Source organism: Cetorhinus maximus, chromosome 14, assembly GCF_964194155.1.
Source record: "Cetorhinus maximus chromosome 14, sCetMax3.hap1.1, whole genome shotgun sequence".
NCBI lineage: Eukaryota > Metazoa > Chordata > Chondrichthyes > Lamniformes > Cetorhinidae > Cetorhinus > Cetorhinus maximus.
This window is the reverse complement of record NC_135892.1, coordinates 10,648,802-10,664,495: the sequence shown is the minus strand read 5'-3', so window position 1 is coordinate 10,664,495 and position 15,694 is coordinate 10,648,802. Positions and strand designations below refer to the sequence as shown.

Genomic DNA, 15,694 nt, shown 5'->3' with positions numbered 1-15,694 from the left:
TGATTTATTTTGCTCTCAGTAAAATTTTAATTTAAGGTGAAAACTTTAGCACATTTAACGGCCTGGTTTGCTGCCTCTGAGAATACATCACTGTGATTGGCTGCTTACTCTGTTTGATGACTTCACTGTTGCTAGATGCCTGGAGATGCCCTTAACTTGGCACCAGATTCAAACTGACATCAAGGGGAAATTTATGTCACAGAGATCTTAGATCATTGTGACACTTCCTTCAAGTTCACTAGCGAATACCATTGTTTTACTGATGACTGTGAAATCCATGTCATTATTTATTTCTCTCACTAAAACTGGCAGGATTTGTTTGTCACGACCTGGCTGTTGTTTTTTGGACATTATTTTGCAGCTACTGAAGATTAAAGGTCACAAAATAATGTAGGTGATGGGATAGCATAGTGGATAGTTACAGTTTCAGGTCCAAAAAGCATACTATAGCATGCCAATTGTATTATAACAATGCCAGTGTTCTTTATTTTAAAAAGTGAGAACTGTTGATAAAAGAAAACACTTTGTATATGCCTGGAGTTAAGAAAGAGTCATATAAAAGCAATTCCATTGAATAAACAGCATTAGCTTTTGTTCATTTATTTGTGATACCTTGGAGGACCTTTATACATATGCATTTCTAACTTTACTGAAATGCTTTTGGCATCGTTGCATTTTTCTAGTTACCAGTAAATAATTTTCACTTTTGCCTTAAAAGCACAATCTGGTTAAAAAATGCAACCTGGTTATGTGATCCTGCACCAAACAACTGAAAGTAACCTTGTGGAGAAGTGAATCACACTGATGCTATTAGTTATTATATTCGGCATGTTGTGACTGTGAAGTATGGTAAGGAAACCCAACCTATGCTTTTACATTACAAGAAGCTATGTTCATGTACTGTCAAGTGAAGAATGGCACATGCAGATGCCACACTTTGTACACCTGCTTTGCAATCTCAAAGTGCAGGATGCTTCTGATCTGCAGCCTGAAACCAACAGTGCGATCCAGTTTCCAAAACTGAGCTCTCCAATTGCAATTGAACTTCACTGGGCCTGTGTTAACAACATTTGAACTATGTGACCTTAGAGAAACACAGCTAGAATTTAGCAGAATAATGGTTAAGATCTGGGATGTGCTGCCTGGGAGTATGGTGGAAGCAGGTTCAATCGGGGCAATCAAGAGGGAATTAAATCATTATCTGAAAAGAATGAATGTGCAGGATTACAGGAGAAGGTTGGGGAGTGGCACTAGGTGCATCACTCATTTGGACTAAATGGGCTGAATGGCCTTCTGTGCTGTAACAATTCTGTGAAATATGCCTGTGCTTATCAAACAGCACATCATCCAATTCATCATCAACAACACCACATGTGATTTGTCAATATCCCATATAACATTTGAGGATCTGAATGACATTTCAGGAATCACATGATCATGTCACATTTTAATTTTGAGAACATTCTATCAATCTAAGTAGAAACTTCCCCAGCATCTTCTTATTAACATGAGGAGTCTCTACTTTAACAAAAAAAAAACAGATGCCTGCTGGTTCTCCTGATATTTAATTGATTTTAGAATCCACCCAGAACAACAAGCCCCTAATTCACATTAAGAATAAATTAGGAATATGATAATATGTGCAACCTGAAGTGAGGATACCAGAGAATTTACAGTAGAGAAACAGGCCATTCAGCCCAACTGCTCCATGCTGGTGTTAATGCTCAACAGGAGCCTCCACCCACCCCTCTTTGTCAAATGCTATCAGCAATAGGGCACAGTAGCATAGTAGTTATGTTACTGTACTAGTAAGCTAGAGGCCTGGACTAATGAACCAGAGACATGGGGCCAGGTTTTGGCTACCAAGGTGGGTAGTTCGTGTTGGGAAACTTCCCGACTTGCTGAACACAACTCTATCAAAGGTACCCTGAATCGCACAATTTTCATTCTGGGGTTGCGGGGCGGAGGGGGGTGGGAGGGAGGGATGTGCAGGATAGAGTTGAGCATGCTGGACCCGAAAGCAGAGTGTGGGTGGCCACAGGGGTGGTGGATGCTGAGGCAGGCTGGTTAGAAGACCCTCCTTGGTTCTCTTGGACTTTACCCCAATTATTTTAACAATTGTGAGGCACCCTAGCCTTCACCCCTCACACCCCCAACCACACCCATCCCAATGGCCTCTTATACCCTCCATGCCAACTCATGCCCCCCCCAACCCCCCCACCCCACCCGAGGCCCCTCATACCCTCCATGCCACTTCCATAACCACTCACTCGGTATCCATCTTAGGCAGATCTCAGGAACCATATGGAGATGAAAAAAGTAAAATTCTAACAATCTAACACAACTCTCACTCCTACACACTTTTCAGTGAAAAATCTCCCACTCATAAACCCATTCAAAGCTCTTAAATTTCCTCAAGTAGTTAATCTACCAACAAAGCAAACAAACCTCTATTCAAACCCCACATCAAAGACAGTTAATCCTTTAGTAGTCTTTAGATTGCCAATCAAACTGTGAACTCAGAACCTCTGCTGAGATAATTGTAGATTTTGAAACTCAACCAAGTATTCATAATGAGATGTGCTAGCACTTGGGGAATTGTCATCAAAGTCCTCTATTGAAACTGCACAGATACATTTTTTTTCTAACCCATGCCTGTTGTTCAAAGCAGTCCAGCAGAGGGATTTTTAAACTCTCACTGATAGCTGCAGCCTGTTTTTTTTCCCAAAGTTTAACGAGCGGAGAATTTTTTTAAAACTTCAGACTGTGACAGTTAAACAGACCTTATCCACCCCTCAAGAGCATTAATGTCTGCTCCAACGATTTGTGACTCCCACACTGCAGGCTAAGGCTCTTGCAACAGCCAAAATGATGAACTCAGCATTATGTTCTAATGGTCCTGCTGAGTTCGGGTTTCTCACCTGTGAGATTCACACCCCACCCCGTCCCTGCCAGTAAAAATTGGATCTGTCAGAATTGAGTGCGGGACTACCACATTCCCGCCCTACCCACCATTTTTATAGGTCCACAGAGTCTTCCCGACTCTGCAAAAATCCGGGCCATGAATTCAAATCCCTGGATGGCAGCTTGGGAATTTAAATTCAATTAAATAAACCTAAAATATATATTTATATATTTTAAAACTGGCGACCATGAAACTACTGGATTTTCACTAATAATTTTTTTTAAAAAACTATCTCGTTCATTAATGCATTCTGAGAAGGAGATTTGTCATTCCTACCCAGTCTGGTCCACATGTGACTCCAGACCCACAGCAAGGTGGTTGACTCTGAAACGACCGAGCAAGTCCCCCACCTGAGAGCAATAAATGCTGACCTTACCAGCAGTGCCCACGTCACATTAGTGTTTTTTTTTGAAGCACAACTCCATTCCCTTCTCCCTCGTATGTGTATCTAATCTTACCCTCAAATGCATCTGCGCTATTCGTCTCCAGCACTCCCTTTGGAAGCGAGTTCTGCATTCTCTTCACTCTCTGGGTAAAGATATCTGGTGGTTTTCAATGGGTGGATTAAACGAACTCACACAAAGGACGGAAAGTGTTTGCCAGAGCTCCGAGGGCTCAGCCTGTGGCGGTTTTTAAAGCAAAAAAAAAGTACATGAATATGCAAAGGAACCCAAAATGGATAAACCGCAGCAGAATTTAGTGGCTTAATAATATTAAAAAAAAAATCAACCCTATTTTTAGCGGAAGCTGAAGGGGCAGATCACCTGAAAAAAGACATGACTTTACGGAGGAAAGTGAACGGGGATCGCGGAGTCTGGAGTCTGGCGGGCTGAAGACAGGTGAAGTTTATAAAACATGAGTCTCCGCTATGTTCCCAGTTACCGACGGCACCAGTCCTCGTGAAGAAATATTCTGCAAAATAATGTTAATATTCCTGGAAAGGTGGAATATTTTTGAGTGGGTGAAGGTGAGGTCACGTTGTTAAACTATAAATGTTAGATATTATTAAAAGCAGAAGTTTTAGTAAAACGCGATTGTATTGTAAAGAAATTCTAAAACTCTCTGATGTTACATGTACCTTTTCCTCTCGGTACAGGCTGAAGGGTTAAGATGCTGGTCATTCTGGGCCAAGAGTCAGGGTGAAAATAAATATCAAGCTAAGGAAGGTTAGAGAGTCAACCCAAAGGGGAACTGAAGCAAAAGTGACGACCAACTGCAAAATCTCTGAGCGACAAATATTCAGTTTTATTAAAATTGACCAGCGCAAACTGTGGACATGATGCAGGGTGTTTACCAGTTCAAAGCATTAATAATAACTCTGTGTTCGCGTGTCAATGTTGTCTAAAAGTATGTTCGGGGTGTCCGGCGATGCTGTAACCCCAGGTTCAGCACCACGGAGAGCGCAAAACGAGAACAGCGCCGCAATGAATGAATTGCAACCGAAATTGGCCCGTCCGTCTCAGTGTGGCCGGAGTTTGCGAGCTGCACCCCAATTATTATCACCACCCCCCCACCCACCCACCACCCCCCCCCCCCCACCCCCACTTCCTGTGCTTCAAAGAGTTAGTTACAATGCATCTTGTCAGGGATTCTACTGGCGCCTATTCACCTCCACCCACAAAGGCAAATCCACAGAGTTCTCTTGGACGTCCGAATGTTTAAATTTTTGATCAGATCAATACTTTGAACCTTGGCCATACTCTGAGGACGAAGAGGAATGATGCAGTGCCGGTTTTCAACAAATAGCCTGCCCTATGGTACGGACCCTCTCTGGAATCGGCTCTTCGTGGATGTTTTTTTTGGGCAAAATGTCATTCCCAAACATCGAAAACAGCAGCGAATGCATTGCAAGTAGAGGGTGGTGGGAGGGGGGGGGGTACTGTTTCAACAAATCCAAGCATTATGCCCCCCATCTCCCAGCTATGACCCTGATAAGAATTATTTCCAAAACGCGCCACTGGATCCTGCCTTACAGATGCTCAGTGTAACGCCCAGAGGCCTTTTCCTATCTCCTTCCAGATGCAAATATAGACGCATTTCAATACTGCCTTAACCAAAACTAAAATAAGCATCCGCTTACACGCAAATGTACAGTTAGTTTTCCACATTTAACACGGTGGAGGCGAGCCACGCATGTTCTATCAGTAACTGATTGCTGGCGAATTAATGGACAGTTGACATAAGCCCCCAAAAAGCAGGGGTTTGTTTTTTTTAGAAACTGAAAATAAAAGAACTCCCCGGCATCAAGGTGATGAATTTTAAACCTGCTGAAAGTGATGGTTAATCTGGGCAGATGGTTTATTAGCTGAAATAACAGAAGTGATCGACCAGAAACCTCGCTAACCCGTTTGGGAAGCATAGAAAGTTTCTATTGCCACCAATGGCCAGCCCCTTGTGGAAGGACACTTCGGCAGCGCAGGGTTTAAAGGCGAGAAAAATAAATACGTTTTTACAAACGTGAATTTTCAGCTAATGAAACCTCAGTCGTTTTTGCCGGCGATTAAAGACGGAGAAACGGCTCCCTAGCAATTTTCCAATTTGCAGAATATCCAACAGAAGACATGGTGATGCAGAATGCGGGTTATGTCTAGATATAAAATAGAATATTGAATAACATTGGGCACATTCAGATAAGAAGTGCTTGTGGCAATTGGCACAGTTCTGGTCTAATTATGTTCAGCATGGTGGTGGTGATGGTGGGCGGGGGGGCGGGGGGGGGTCGGGGTTTTTTTTTGGTACATTTTATCGGCAGCGATGCACAATTCCTACCTTTCTGACACCAATGAAGCCAGTGTCTGCAGCAACTCGTTGGGCTATCTCGTCCCCTCCTCCGTGTAACTCCACCAAGAAGTGGTTGGTGTAAAGCTTCTGATGCGCCGCGGATGTTGCAAAGACAGCGGCATTGAGCAACATGAGGAGCGCATCCTTGATAAATCCTCGCTTCATCTCTCGCGGGCGATGGGCAATGCTGCTTAACCGAGCAGCGACGGAGAGAGACAGACGGGGAGAGAGAGAGAGAGAGAGAGGTAAGGGGGGGGGGAGGAATGAACACAAACGTTTAGCAGAACTGCTGCCTGCACTACATTGGAGTGGCTTCACCCCAGGATCCGGGCGGAGGATGGAGCAATGCAGCTTCAGGGACCGCCTCACTCTTTTTTTTTGTGTGTGGGTTAAAAAGAGCCTGCATTTTTCCGCGCCTGATCTATAATTCATGGTGAAAATCCCAGCTCCCTCACTGGATCACGTCGAAGGCGCGTCAAAGCCATTAAACATTCAGAATAATGTTTAGGGGAGGGAGGGAACCACACTGAGGCAATGTCACGAACGCATTCAAAAATGAAACATGCGTGATTTTCACCGTTTCACATCAGAGTGACATGGAAGTTAAAATGGACCCTGTAACTGGACACCTTATTGGGGGAGAGAGAAAACCTTGATCCATTCGCCACACTGGAAAAAGACACACTTACTTGTCTGTTCTCAAACAACGGACCCAGCTGGACACATTGAGGTCCTGGTTGTAGCATTATTTCTACAGTTTACAGATGATTCAATTAGCAAAAGTGATTGTGCTGGTGGTTTTTAACTTTTCGAATGTATTTTAGAATTATGCATTGATTGATTCCACTTTCAACATCCCGACTGCTAGCCAACCAAACCTGCCAGTGTCCCAATATTTCTGATTACAGTGAAGTTAGGGGTCCTCTTGCAAAACAGCCTCTCATACTCAGGGAAAAAAAAACTGGAAAAGCTACAAAAATGATTTACAAGGACGATACCAGAACTGAAGCTGAGAATGGCCAGTAAAAACCGAACAGGCTCGGGCGCTTTTCGCTAAATAGAGACATAAGATGATCTGGTGGAGGTCTTTGTAATTATGATGGGGTCCTCAAGGGCAACTAAGGATGGTCAATAAAGCTGCTCTTGTCAGCAACACCCACAGGCCATGAATTAATCAAAAATTGTAATGAAGATGTTTCCAGTTGTGGAGGAATCCAAAACTAGGGTCCATGAATATCGGACAGTCACCAATAAATCCAGCAGGGAATTCAGGAGAAATTTCTTTACCCAAAGGGTGGGGAGAATGTGGAATTTGCTACAGAGGGGTAGCTGAAGTGAATAACATAGACACATTTAAGGGGAAGCTGGATAAACATGTTAGGATGATAGATATGTTAATAGGATGAGAGGGAGTAAGATGAGAGGAGGCTTGTGTGGAGCATTATCACCAGGATAGACCCAATAGGCTGAATGATCTGTTTCTGTGTTGTAACTTCGATGTAATTCTATGCAACATATGATGCAGTCATCAGCAAAACATGCAAATATATTTTCATACAAAACATCAAAGCTAATGGAGAAGACTGCATAATCCTGAGGTGCACAGAGGGATCTAGGTGTTCGAGTACACAAGTCACAAAAAGTTAGTATGCAGGTACAGCAAGTAATTAAGAAGGATAATGGAATGCTATCCTTTATTGCGAGAGGGGTTGAACATATAAGTAAGGATGTTACTGTTCAGCTATACAAGGCATTGGTGAGACCACACCTCGAATACTGTGTGCAGTTTTGGTGTCCTTATTTAAGGAAGCTTGTAAATGTATTGGAGACGGTTCAAAAGTTTACTAGATTGACACCCGGAATGAGTGGGCTGTCTTATGAAGAAGGGTTGGGCAGACCGGGCTTGTTTCCACTGGAGTTTAGAAGAGTGAGGGGTAATTCAATTGAAGTATACAAGATCCTGAATGGTGTTTACAAGGTGGATGTGGAAAGGATGTTTCCTCTTGTGGGTGAGTCCAGGACTAGGGAACACTGTTTTAAAATTAGGGGCTGCTCATTTAGGGCAGAGATGAGGAGAATTTTTTTCTCTCAGAGGGTTGTGCGACTTTGGAACTCTCTGCCTCAGAAGGTGGTAGAGGTGGGGTTATTGAATATTTTTAAGGTGGAGGTAGATAGATTCTTGTTAGGCAAGGGAATCAAAGGTTATCGGGGGTAGATGGGAATGTGGAAATCGAAACACAAACAGATCAGCCATGATCTTACGTGATCTTATTGAATAATTGAGCAGGCTTGAGGGGGCTGAACAGTCTGCTCCTGTTTCTATTTCTTATGTTCTTATGTTCTAAATGCAAGAAGAGGCAGCAGTTAAGGAAAATGCCATCTTATAATCCATTCTGACTCAAGGATCTACACTTGAAACATCAACTCATCTGCTGTCTCCACAGAGGCTGATCAGCCTTGATGAATGTTTCCAGCACTTTTTTTTTTGTTTTTCTCTCATATTATCAGCATCTGCAGTTTTGTCCACAAGGCTAAAAATGTTCAGAGCACTGGCAGAAAGGTTCAGCTTGCTTCAGTATTTAACAGTTAATCCAGATAAAGCAGGGGGGTCTGTTCCCCAACTTGTGCTGGTTTAGCTGAGGTTAGCCAGAGCAATGAATTGATCTAAGTGACTTGGGCTAGAGAAAGGCAAATTAACCAGATTGGTGTTCCCAATTGCTTGAAGATTGCATGCGAGGGCAGCAGGTCCCAATGGTTGGCACTTGTCATTGTTTCTGACTCACACATGAAGAACAGTCACTTAGGTGTAGTTCAGGAAGGTGAGCAGCCCTATGGGCTGCATAACCCAAGTAGCTTGTTTCAAATTTTAATAAAAAGTAGTATTTTCCAAAGTTAAATTCATCTTTCACTAATTCCTGTTTATGTTTTCTAGCACTACAGCAAATAGCACAACAGTGGCATGGAAGCAGCAGAAACAAAACACAAAAAAAATTCAAAACTCTATTAATACAGGCTCTGCTGGGCTCTGTGAATTTATTCCCACCTTTTCAGTGTTCAGCAACCGTGCCACAGAGATCACTAGATCAATGCAGGTGGCTTTATTTGAGGTCAGTAGCAAACACCATCACTTCTCTGCTGATGTAAAATCCAGTCCATTACCACAGGTCCTTTATTGGCACACCAGATGGTGTGGAGTGTTGCTTAAGCTGTGCATTTTAGGTAACATAAGGCTGCACATTTATGCAAGGCTACTCAAGTTGTGACACATTTCATACAAACAGCAACTGAAAATCCCTTTAAATATGAGAAGTTTTTTCTAATAATCTTTTTGTATGCAAAGGCAATCTGAATATTGTTCAAGGAAGTTTGTCAGCACTATTATTTCAATCCTTATTTGGCCACAGTCAGAATAGCAAATAATAAAAAAAAAATGATGCATGGAAACCAAAGAAATGCCAACAGGATGAGAACAGAAATTAGATATTTACAATATGACAGGCAGATTTATGTTTGAACCAGCTGATTCTGGTAAGAGGCATGAGTTCTTTTTCTCAAATGCATTGATGAATGAGCAATGATAATAGGAAGAATGAATAAACTTGCACTTATATAGTGGCTTTCACAACCTCAGGATATCCCAAAATGGTTTCGAGCCAATGTAGTCATTTTGTAGTGTTGTCACTTTTGCAATGCGGGGAAGGTAGCAATCAATTTGCACACAGCCAGCTCCCACACACAGCAATGACCATATAATCTGTTTTTTAATGAATGTTGGTTGGAACAATTGTCACAATAAACCTCCTAACTTCTTTATTATCATCACTGCCACTGGTCTTTAGTTACATCTCATAAATCAGGTGTGTAATGTTTCTTGTCGATAATCAATTGCTGCATCTGAACTGGTTAAATAGTTATCGTCATCCTGCCTCAGAAAATCCTTACTGCAAAAAAGCATGCACCTGGGGGTACAATTCACAGTCAATCAATGAAAATTCTTCCATTGTCACAGATGACCTGCATACCCACAACTTCTCGTTCTTTGGTGCAAGACACCATAATCTCTTCAGGCCAAAATTAAGGCAAAATATTTGATAAAGCAGAACAGACTGCAGAGGCAAGGAATTTGTGGCCCAAACCAGTGAATATTTTGTCTAACTGTGGTTGGATTCTACATGTGTGCATCTCTGAATTGCACTGAAGAAAGGCATGTTTAATAAAAATTGATAGAATTAATATAAAGTCACCCTGACAATTGCCAAATTATATACATTAACAAATATGCTATTTTGCAACTATTTTATTAGATTTACATTATAAAGTATTAAAATGAAATTTAATGCCTTAGGTAATAATTCTTTATTTTACATGGTTTAAACTGAAAACATTTATATTGGCTCTTGAACTTTCATGTTCTCACTTCTTTATTCTCCCAATTTTCTCCCACATGTACGGTCTTGCTTTCATCATTATGTTCATGACAGAGGATCTTTTCACTTATTCCAATTAAGTAACTTCAATTATTTTCAGCTGCAAGCTCTTCCCATATATCTATCCAGAATATATTATTTATTATGCATAATATGGGCCAAATAACTACGTCAGAAAACATTGTTTGATTTGCTTTACAGTAAATTACAATGGTTTGGATTTTGCAGTCAGTGTAATGCTTTCAGTATTCAACATTACTAAGGACTAAATTGTGACCACAAATGTACTGTTAAATGCAGAAATCAGGAAGCTGCTATCTTGAGTTGCCCTGCTCCTCTACCAGATTTGCAATGTTGTTTACTTGCTGAGATATGAAGGGGCATTAAGGTGCAAGTATATACCTACTAGCTAACCACTAAACATGCCAGAAAAAGCTTGGGCTGGTGCACTCAGGAGTAAATGATTTTTTAATGGTGTGATGAGTCTTAATTATTGCCAACCACCCTGACACTGAAAATTAACTTTCACAAGTGTGGAGTCTCACTCCTTAAGGTTTTAATTATTGTTGGAGATTTCAACAAATTAAAATTTTTAAAAAGTTATATTTTTCTGCTTGTCTTATCTCTCTGTTTCATAATCCCATTTATCTTTATCTTTATTTCACTTTCTGCATGTGATTTTGCATTGAATTAAATATTCTAGCTTACACTTCCTTGGTGTCTTAGTGAGGGATCTTCAATCCGATTGGTTGAGGAGATATGCTGTTGCTTATGATGTTCACGCATGCCACAGATCCCCTATAGACTATACAGTTTTGGATTCCTAATGACTGCAAATTTTTTTTGTAAAAGACATAGAAAGTCTGTGGTTGAGCGTAAACGTAATGAACAGTGAATGCAGTCCATTTGCCACTGACCACACCATCTGGGCTAATGTATCAGATGTTCAAAATGTGTTAAAAATTCAGTTACAAATTAAAATAAGAAATAGAAGACTAGCTAATCTTTAAAACATATGGTACCCAATTTCAAATCAATTGCTTTTCTTCTTCAGTTTAGAAATTAGTGTCTTGTCAAAGTCGAGGGGTATGTACCATTTGTTGAAAATATTTCAGGTCACACTCAGCAGAAAGCCTAAGTAGATCTTAGAAGGTCTTTGTTCTCAGAGAAATAGACTAGTTCCTCAACTTTAAGGTGTTACTTTTCACTTAGGTATAAATAGCAGTATGTACTGTCATTAGCATTTGTGGGAATGCTGTGAATCTATTCTATAAAAGTACATGTCAACAGAACACATCAATGCAGAAAGCAGGTAATTTTCCAAATATGCATTGGTAGCAGGGAACCTCGGTCATTGTTAGCGTGTAGTAAGAAGTGTGCTCCCAAAATACGAGCAACCAAGATATTTTTGTTTGATTTATAATATGCATGGTATAGTTGTACAGTAATATAGTGGATATATTCATTTGCATGGTATAGTTGTACGGTAATATAGTGATTATATTCACGACTTAGTATTCCAGAGGCCAGGACTAATGAACCAGAGACATGAGTTCAAATCCCACCAAGGCTACTGGGGAGTTTAAATTCAGCTAATTAAATAAATGTGGAATTAAAAAGTTAGTATCTGCAATGGTGACCTTGAAACTACCAGATTCTTATAAAAACCCATCTAGTTCCCTAATGTCCTTTAGGGAAGGAAATCTATCATTCTTCCCTGGTCTGGCCTATGTGTGACACCAGGCCCACAGCAAAGTGTTTGACTCTTAGCTGCTCTTTGAAATGGTCTCAGTTGTATTCAACAAGGTGGCTCACCACCGCCACCTTTTTCAGTACAATTAGAGATGGGCAAATAATTGCCGGTTTTACCAGCCACATTCACATCTCATAAATGAAGAAAGCAGAAGGTATTAATTTTGGATAAATTTGGGAAAGTCGAGCAGAATGTATTAATTTTGGAAAGTTGTCTGTGAATTTTTCAAAACAAAAAACAAACCGTGCTTGTTTGTAAGTATGAATCAGAAGTTTGAAAGGATGCTCTAGTAGTGCAAATATCTATGGTACTGTCCACTGTGTCATATATTTTTTAGTTGTACTTGATTGTAATGTTTGAATGGATCTTTGTTGTTGTTCTACATCAAATGGTATTTAGAAATGCAACTTCCTTATTTTTATCTATAAATCCTGACAAAAAAGCAACGTTAAAGGGTAAAAATAATACTTGGGCTGTAGATTTTTACTCAGTTTAATAGTCTACAATCAAACCAGAAGAAAGAATGTACAACATCAAGGCTCGCATTACATAGATCATAAGTGCAGAACCATTTACATATATTGTTCCAGTCTGCATGATACTCAGTTTAACCATTCGTCACATTTTCTTTAAGTTTATGCGAACCAACTCCAGGGATAAAGGGTATTACAGGAAAATTGTACATCCCCAGAGTGGAGGCTTCCCCCGCTGGGTCATTTTCCAACTTGCCTGATTGTTCTTCCCCCTCCCTTGCCAATTATAGCACTGTCACTTCTGCTGGATCAGCAGTCTCATCACAGACATGGGATCGAGCCTGAAGCATTTCGATCTGTATAGCTCAGTACCGCAACAGACATTGCATTTCCTCATTAAGCCAGGAGGGAAAAGTGTTATACTACTTCAGGTCCTAAAGGTGGCCATTTGCTCTAAGCCATGACAGGCGAATAGATGAAGGTGCCCATCGTTAGGAAGCAATCAAATGGAGTAGTTTGCAAAATTTGAAATTAGTTTTATGTAAAAGTAAATTATTAATTGTTGTTAATGCCAACAGCAAGAATCAGATCTGTGTGGCCAGATATTCAACATATAAGTTAAGCTTACCTCGAGGTTACAGCCATTTTTCAGGTGATGGTTTTGTTTTTGACAATTGCTAAGCATTATTTTTAGTGATTTAATGCAAAATTTAAAAAGTAGCAAATTTAGCTTGGTAAAATGCCCTGAATAAATGTGATTTTTCTTGTGAACCATCTGCATCTTTCACCCGACATATGCTTTGAAAATAAGATACAAAATGTGAGGCAACTGGTAGCAATTTTTTCCTTGTTTATCTGCACAGAGAGTAATATTTTTAATAAACAGGGCAATGATAATGTACAAAAATAACACAATCACTCACGTACTGTAATGCACATCAGAACATTGGTTTTCTATTGATAATCCTACCGTGAAGATTGACTTTCTGAAAATAGCAGAAAAAGCTTTTACAGCTGGTTAAGAGAATGCTAAACCATCAAATCACATTATAGACCAAAAGCAACCGTAGCCTGCAGAAAATTAACTGAACTGATATGGATGAAGATGAAAAACTAAAATGATAAAGCACCGAGTACACCGTGGAAATATGAAACGCATGTTCATAACCTCAAAGCAGCAGAAAAAGCGTCACAGTCATTTTGGCTCAAAAGAGTGGAGATTGATTTGACACAGTCTAATTAAATAAGACATCTCTAAGCCGAATGAAATGCTCTATCTGGGGATGTGACTATTCAATATAGCGCTCATCTGAGAAAAAAGTCCAAAAGATCCTGCTAATGTCCATAATGTGTTTAGCATTAATATTATGAGTTCCTTAATTGTGGGGTGATATTTTGATAATTTGAAATAAACTAAAATTATGATCAATTGAAATGAATGGTTGCTAAATAGTATTTCATTGTCATTGTATAACAGATCTACAATGAAGAGATACCATAATTAAACATACAGTTTACAGCCTGCAATTGATATTCTTGCCTATTCCACTGCTGTCCTGCCATCTTCTATCCTCTGTACACTTGAGCTCATCCAAAACTCTGTTGTGTTCTAACTTGTACCATGTCCTGTTCACCCATCACCACAGCGTCGTTTTTGTTTTAAAATCCCTCCATAGCCTTGCTCCCTCCCTATCTCTTTATCTCTTCCAGTACAACCCTTTGAGATCTCTTGCTCCTCCAACTCTAGTCTTTTGCGCCTCCCCAATTTTAATCACTTCATCATTGGTAGCTGCACCTTCAGGTGCCTGGGGCCCTATGCTCCTTCTCCAACTCTCTACCACTCTTCCTTCCTTTAAGAGGGTCCCAGAGCCTACATCTTCGACCAAGCTTTTGATCACTTGTCCTGATATCTCCTCATATGTCTCAGTGTCAAATTGTGTTTGAAGCGTCTTGGAATTTTTTGCACATTAAAGGTGCTATATAAATGCTAGTTCTCTTCAGTCAATAAGGTAATCCCATCAGAATTATCTTACCTTTAACATGGGTATTTTCCAACCAAATCATGGCACTCAAGACATATTTTAACATGGTGTTTCCCTCTTTTGCATGGGAACAACAGCACAATTAAATTGAGATTAGCTTTCATCAGTTGTCATCCAGGGTCAACATTAAAGTCAAAAGTGATCACTGGCACCAACATGGCTTCAGTTTACAGCTTTCAGCTCAAAACATATTTACATCAGTTAAATATTGATCAAAGTACTGTTTCTTGTGGAGAAAATTAAGCAAGGAAACAATTTGGATTTTGTTATTCACTGATACTAATACTGTGTTTCTAAAATTAACTTCCCTTTGTTCAGATACGAGCTCCATTTAAATTTATTTGTTCCAGGTCTTTCTCACTGCTGCAGTCACTGCTGTCCACTTTTGTTTTCAAGTTAATGATAACCTCAATTTGTTTTGCGAGTTGCGTGGTGCTATCCATTTCTAATGTCTCCTCATCCTCTTCGTCATCATTGAAATTGGGCATTTGAAAGTCTTCTACCTTTCTCAAGTCACTTAGTTCTGTTACCAAGTCTTCGGAGTGCTCTTCTTCAAATGGTTCTTGAATCTCACGTTCAAATGCCTCTGTCTCTCCCTGTTTCTTGCTGCCAGTACCCTGGTCATTTATTTCAGAGTGGGGAGGATTCCTTGCTCCTGAGTTGAAGGGAGTGCGTACCTTTACTGAGGATGTAGCTTTGCCTGGCAAATGCAAAATTGTAGCATTAATGGTCTTGTAGTTAATACAGTGGGAGCTTTGAACAGGCTTAAGGGTTAATTCCACGATACTTTATACCTTGTGGATTGCTGCACTCAGAGTTTAGAAACTGGGTCAACATGTTGCAGCCCTGTCTCTGACCCTACACTCCTTACAAGTTCAGCCTCCCCCCGACACTGAGGAGGTGGAATATATCATTTAACTTTTTCATCTCATGTCCATCACAGCAAAGCAGGCATGAAACAATATGAATTTTTTGTGAGTTTGAGAGACTAGGGTCAGGCATTTCTTCTTTACAGATATCTGTGGAATTACTTGCCAATTGCCAATTGCAAAGGTTGGAACGAGAGATGAGATCCTGACCTGAGTTCTGATCACTAATTTAGAAAATAGACTGAGGTGAAGAATGTCCTTTGGCCCATTAAATTTCATCCTCCTCAACCAGCACCCTCACTCTCGGTTTGCTTTGCCCTGCTCTGAGGTTAATGAAAATGAATTCAAAATCTAGACAGCTTAAGATACAGAAATAGTGGAAAA

General features: G+C 40.3%; 2 protein-coding genes across 2 annotated transcripts in view; both read right to left on the bottom strand.

The window, feature by feature from the left end:
* The window catches only part of pcsk2 (proprotein convertase subtilisin/kexin type 2), an 80,684-nt gene extending 74,567 nt beyond the window's left edge, over positions 1–6,117 (bottom strand). Inside the window, exon 1 of the mRNA XM_078556478.1 lies at positions 5,735–6,117. Coding sequence (XP_078412604.1) covers positions 5,735–5,911 — 177 coding nt within the window. The 5' untranslated portion in view covers positions 5,912–6,117. The remainder of the gene's footprint in view (positions 1–5,734) is intronic.
* A 6,297-nt stretch (positions 6,118–12,414) lies between these two features.
* LOC144690070 (uncharacterized) overlaps positions 12,415–15,694 on the bottom strand; it is a 137,077-nt gene continuing 133,797 nt past the window's right edge. The window contains exon 12 of the mRNA XM_078557578.1: positions 12,415–15,141. Within this exon, the coding sequence (XP_078413704.1) occupies positions 15,072–15,141 (70 nt within the window). The 3' untranslated portion in view covers positions 12,415–15,071. The remainder of the gene's footprint in view (positions 15,142–15,694) is intronic.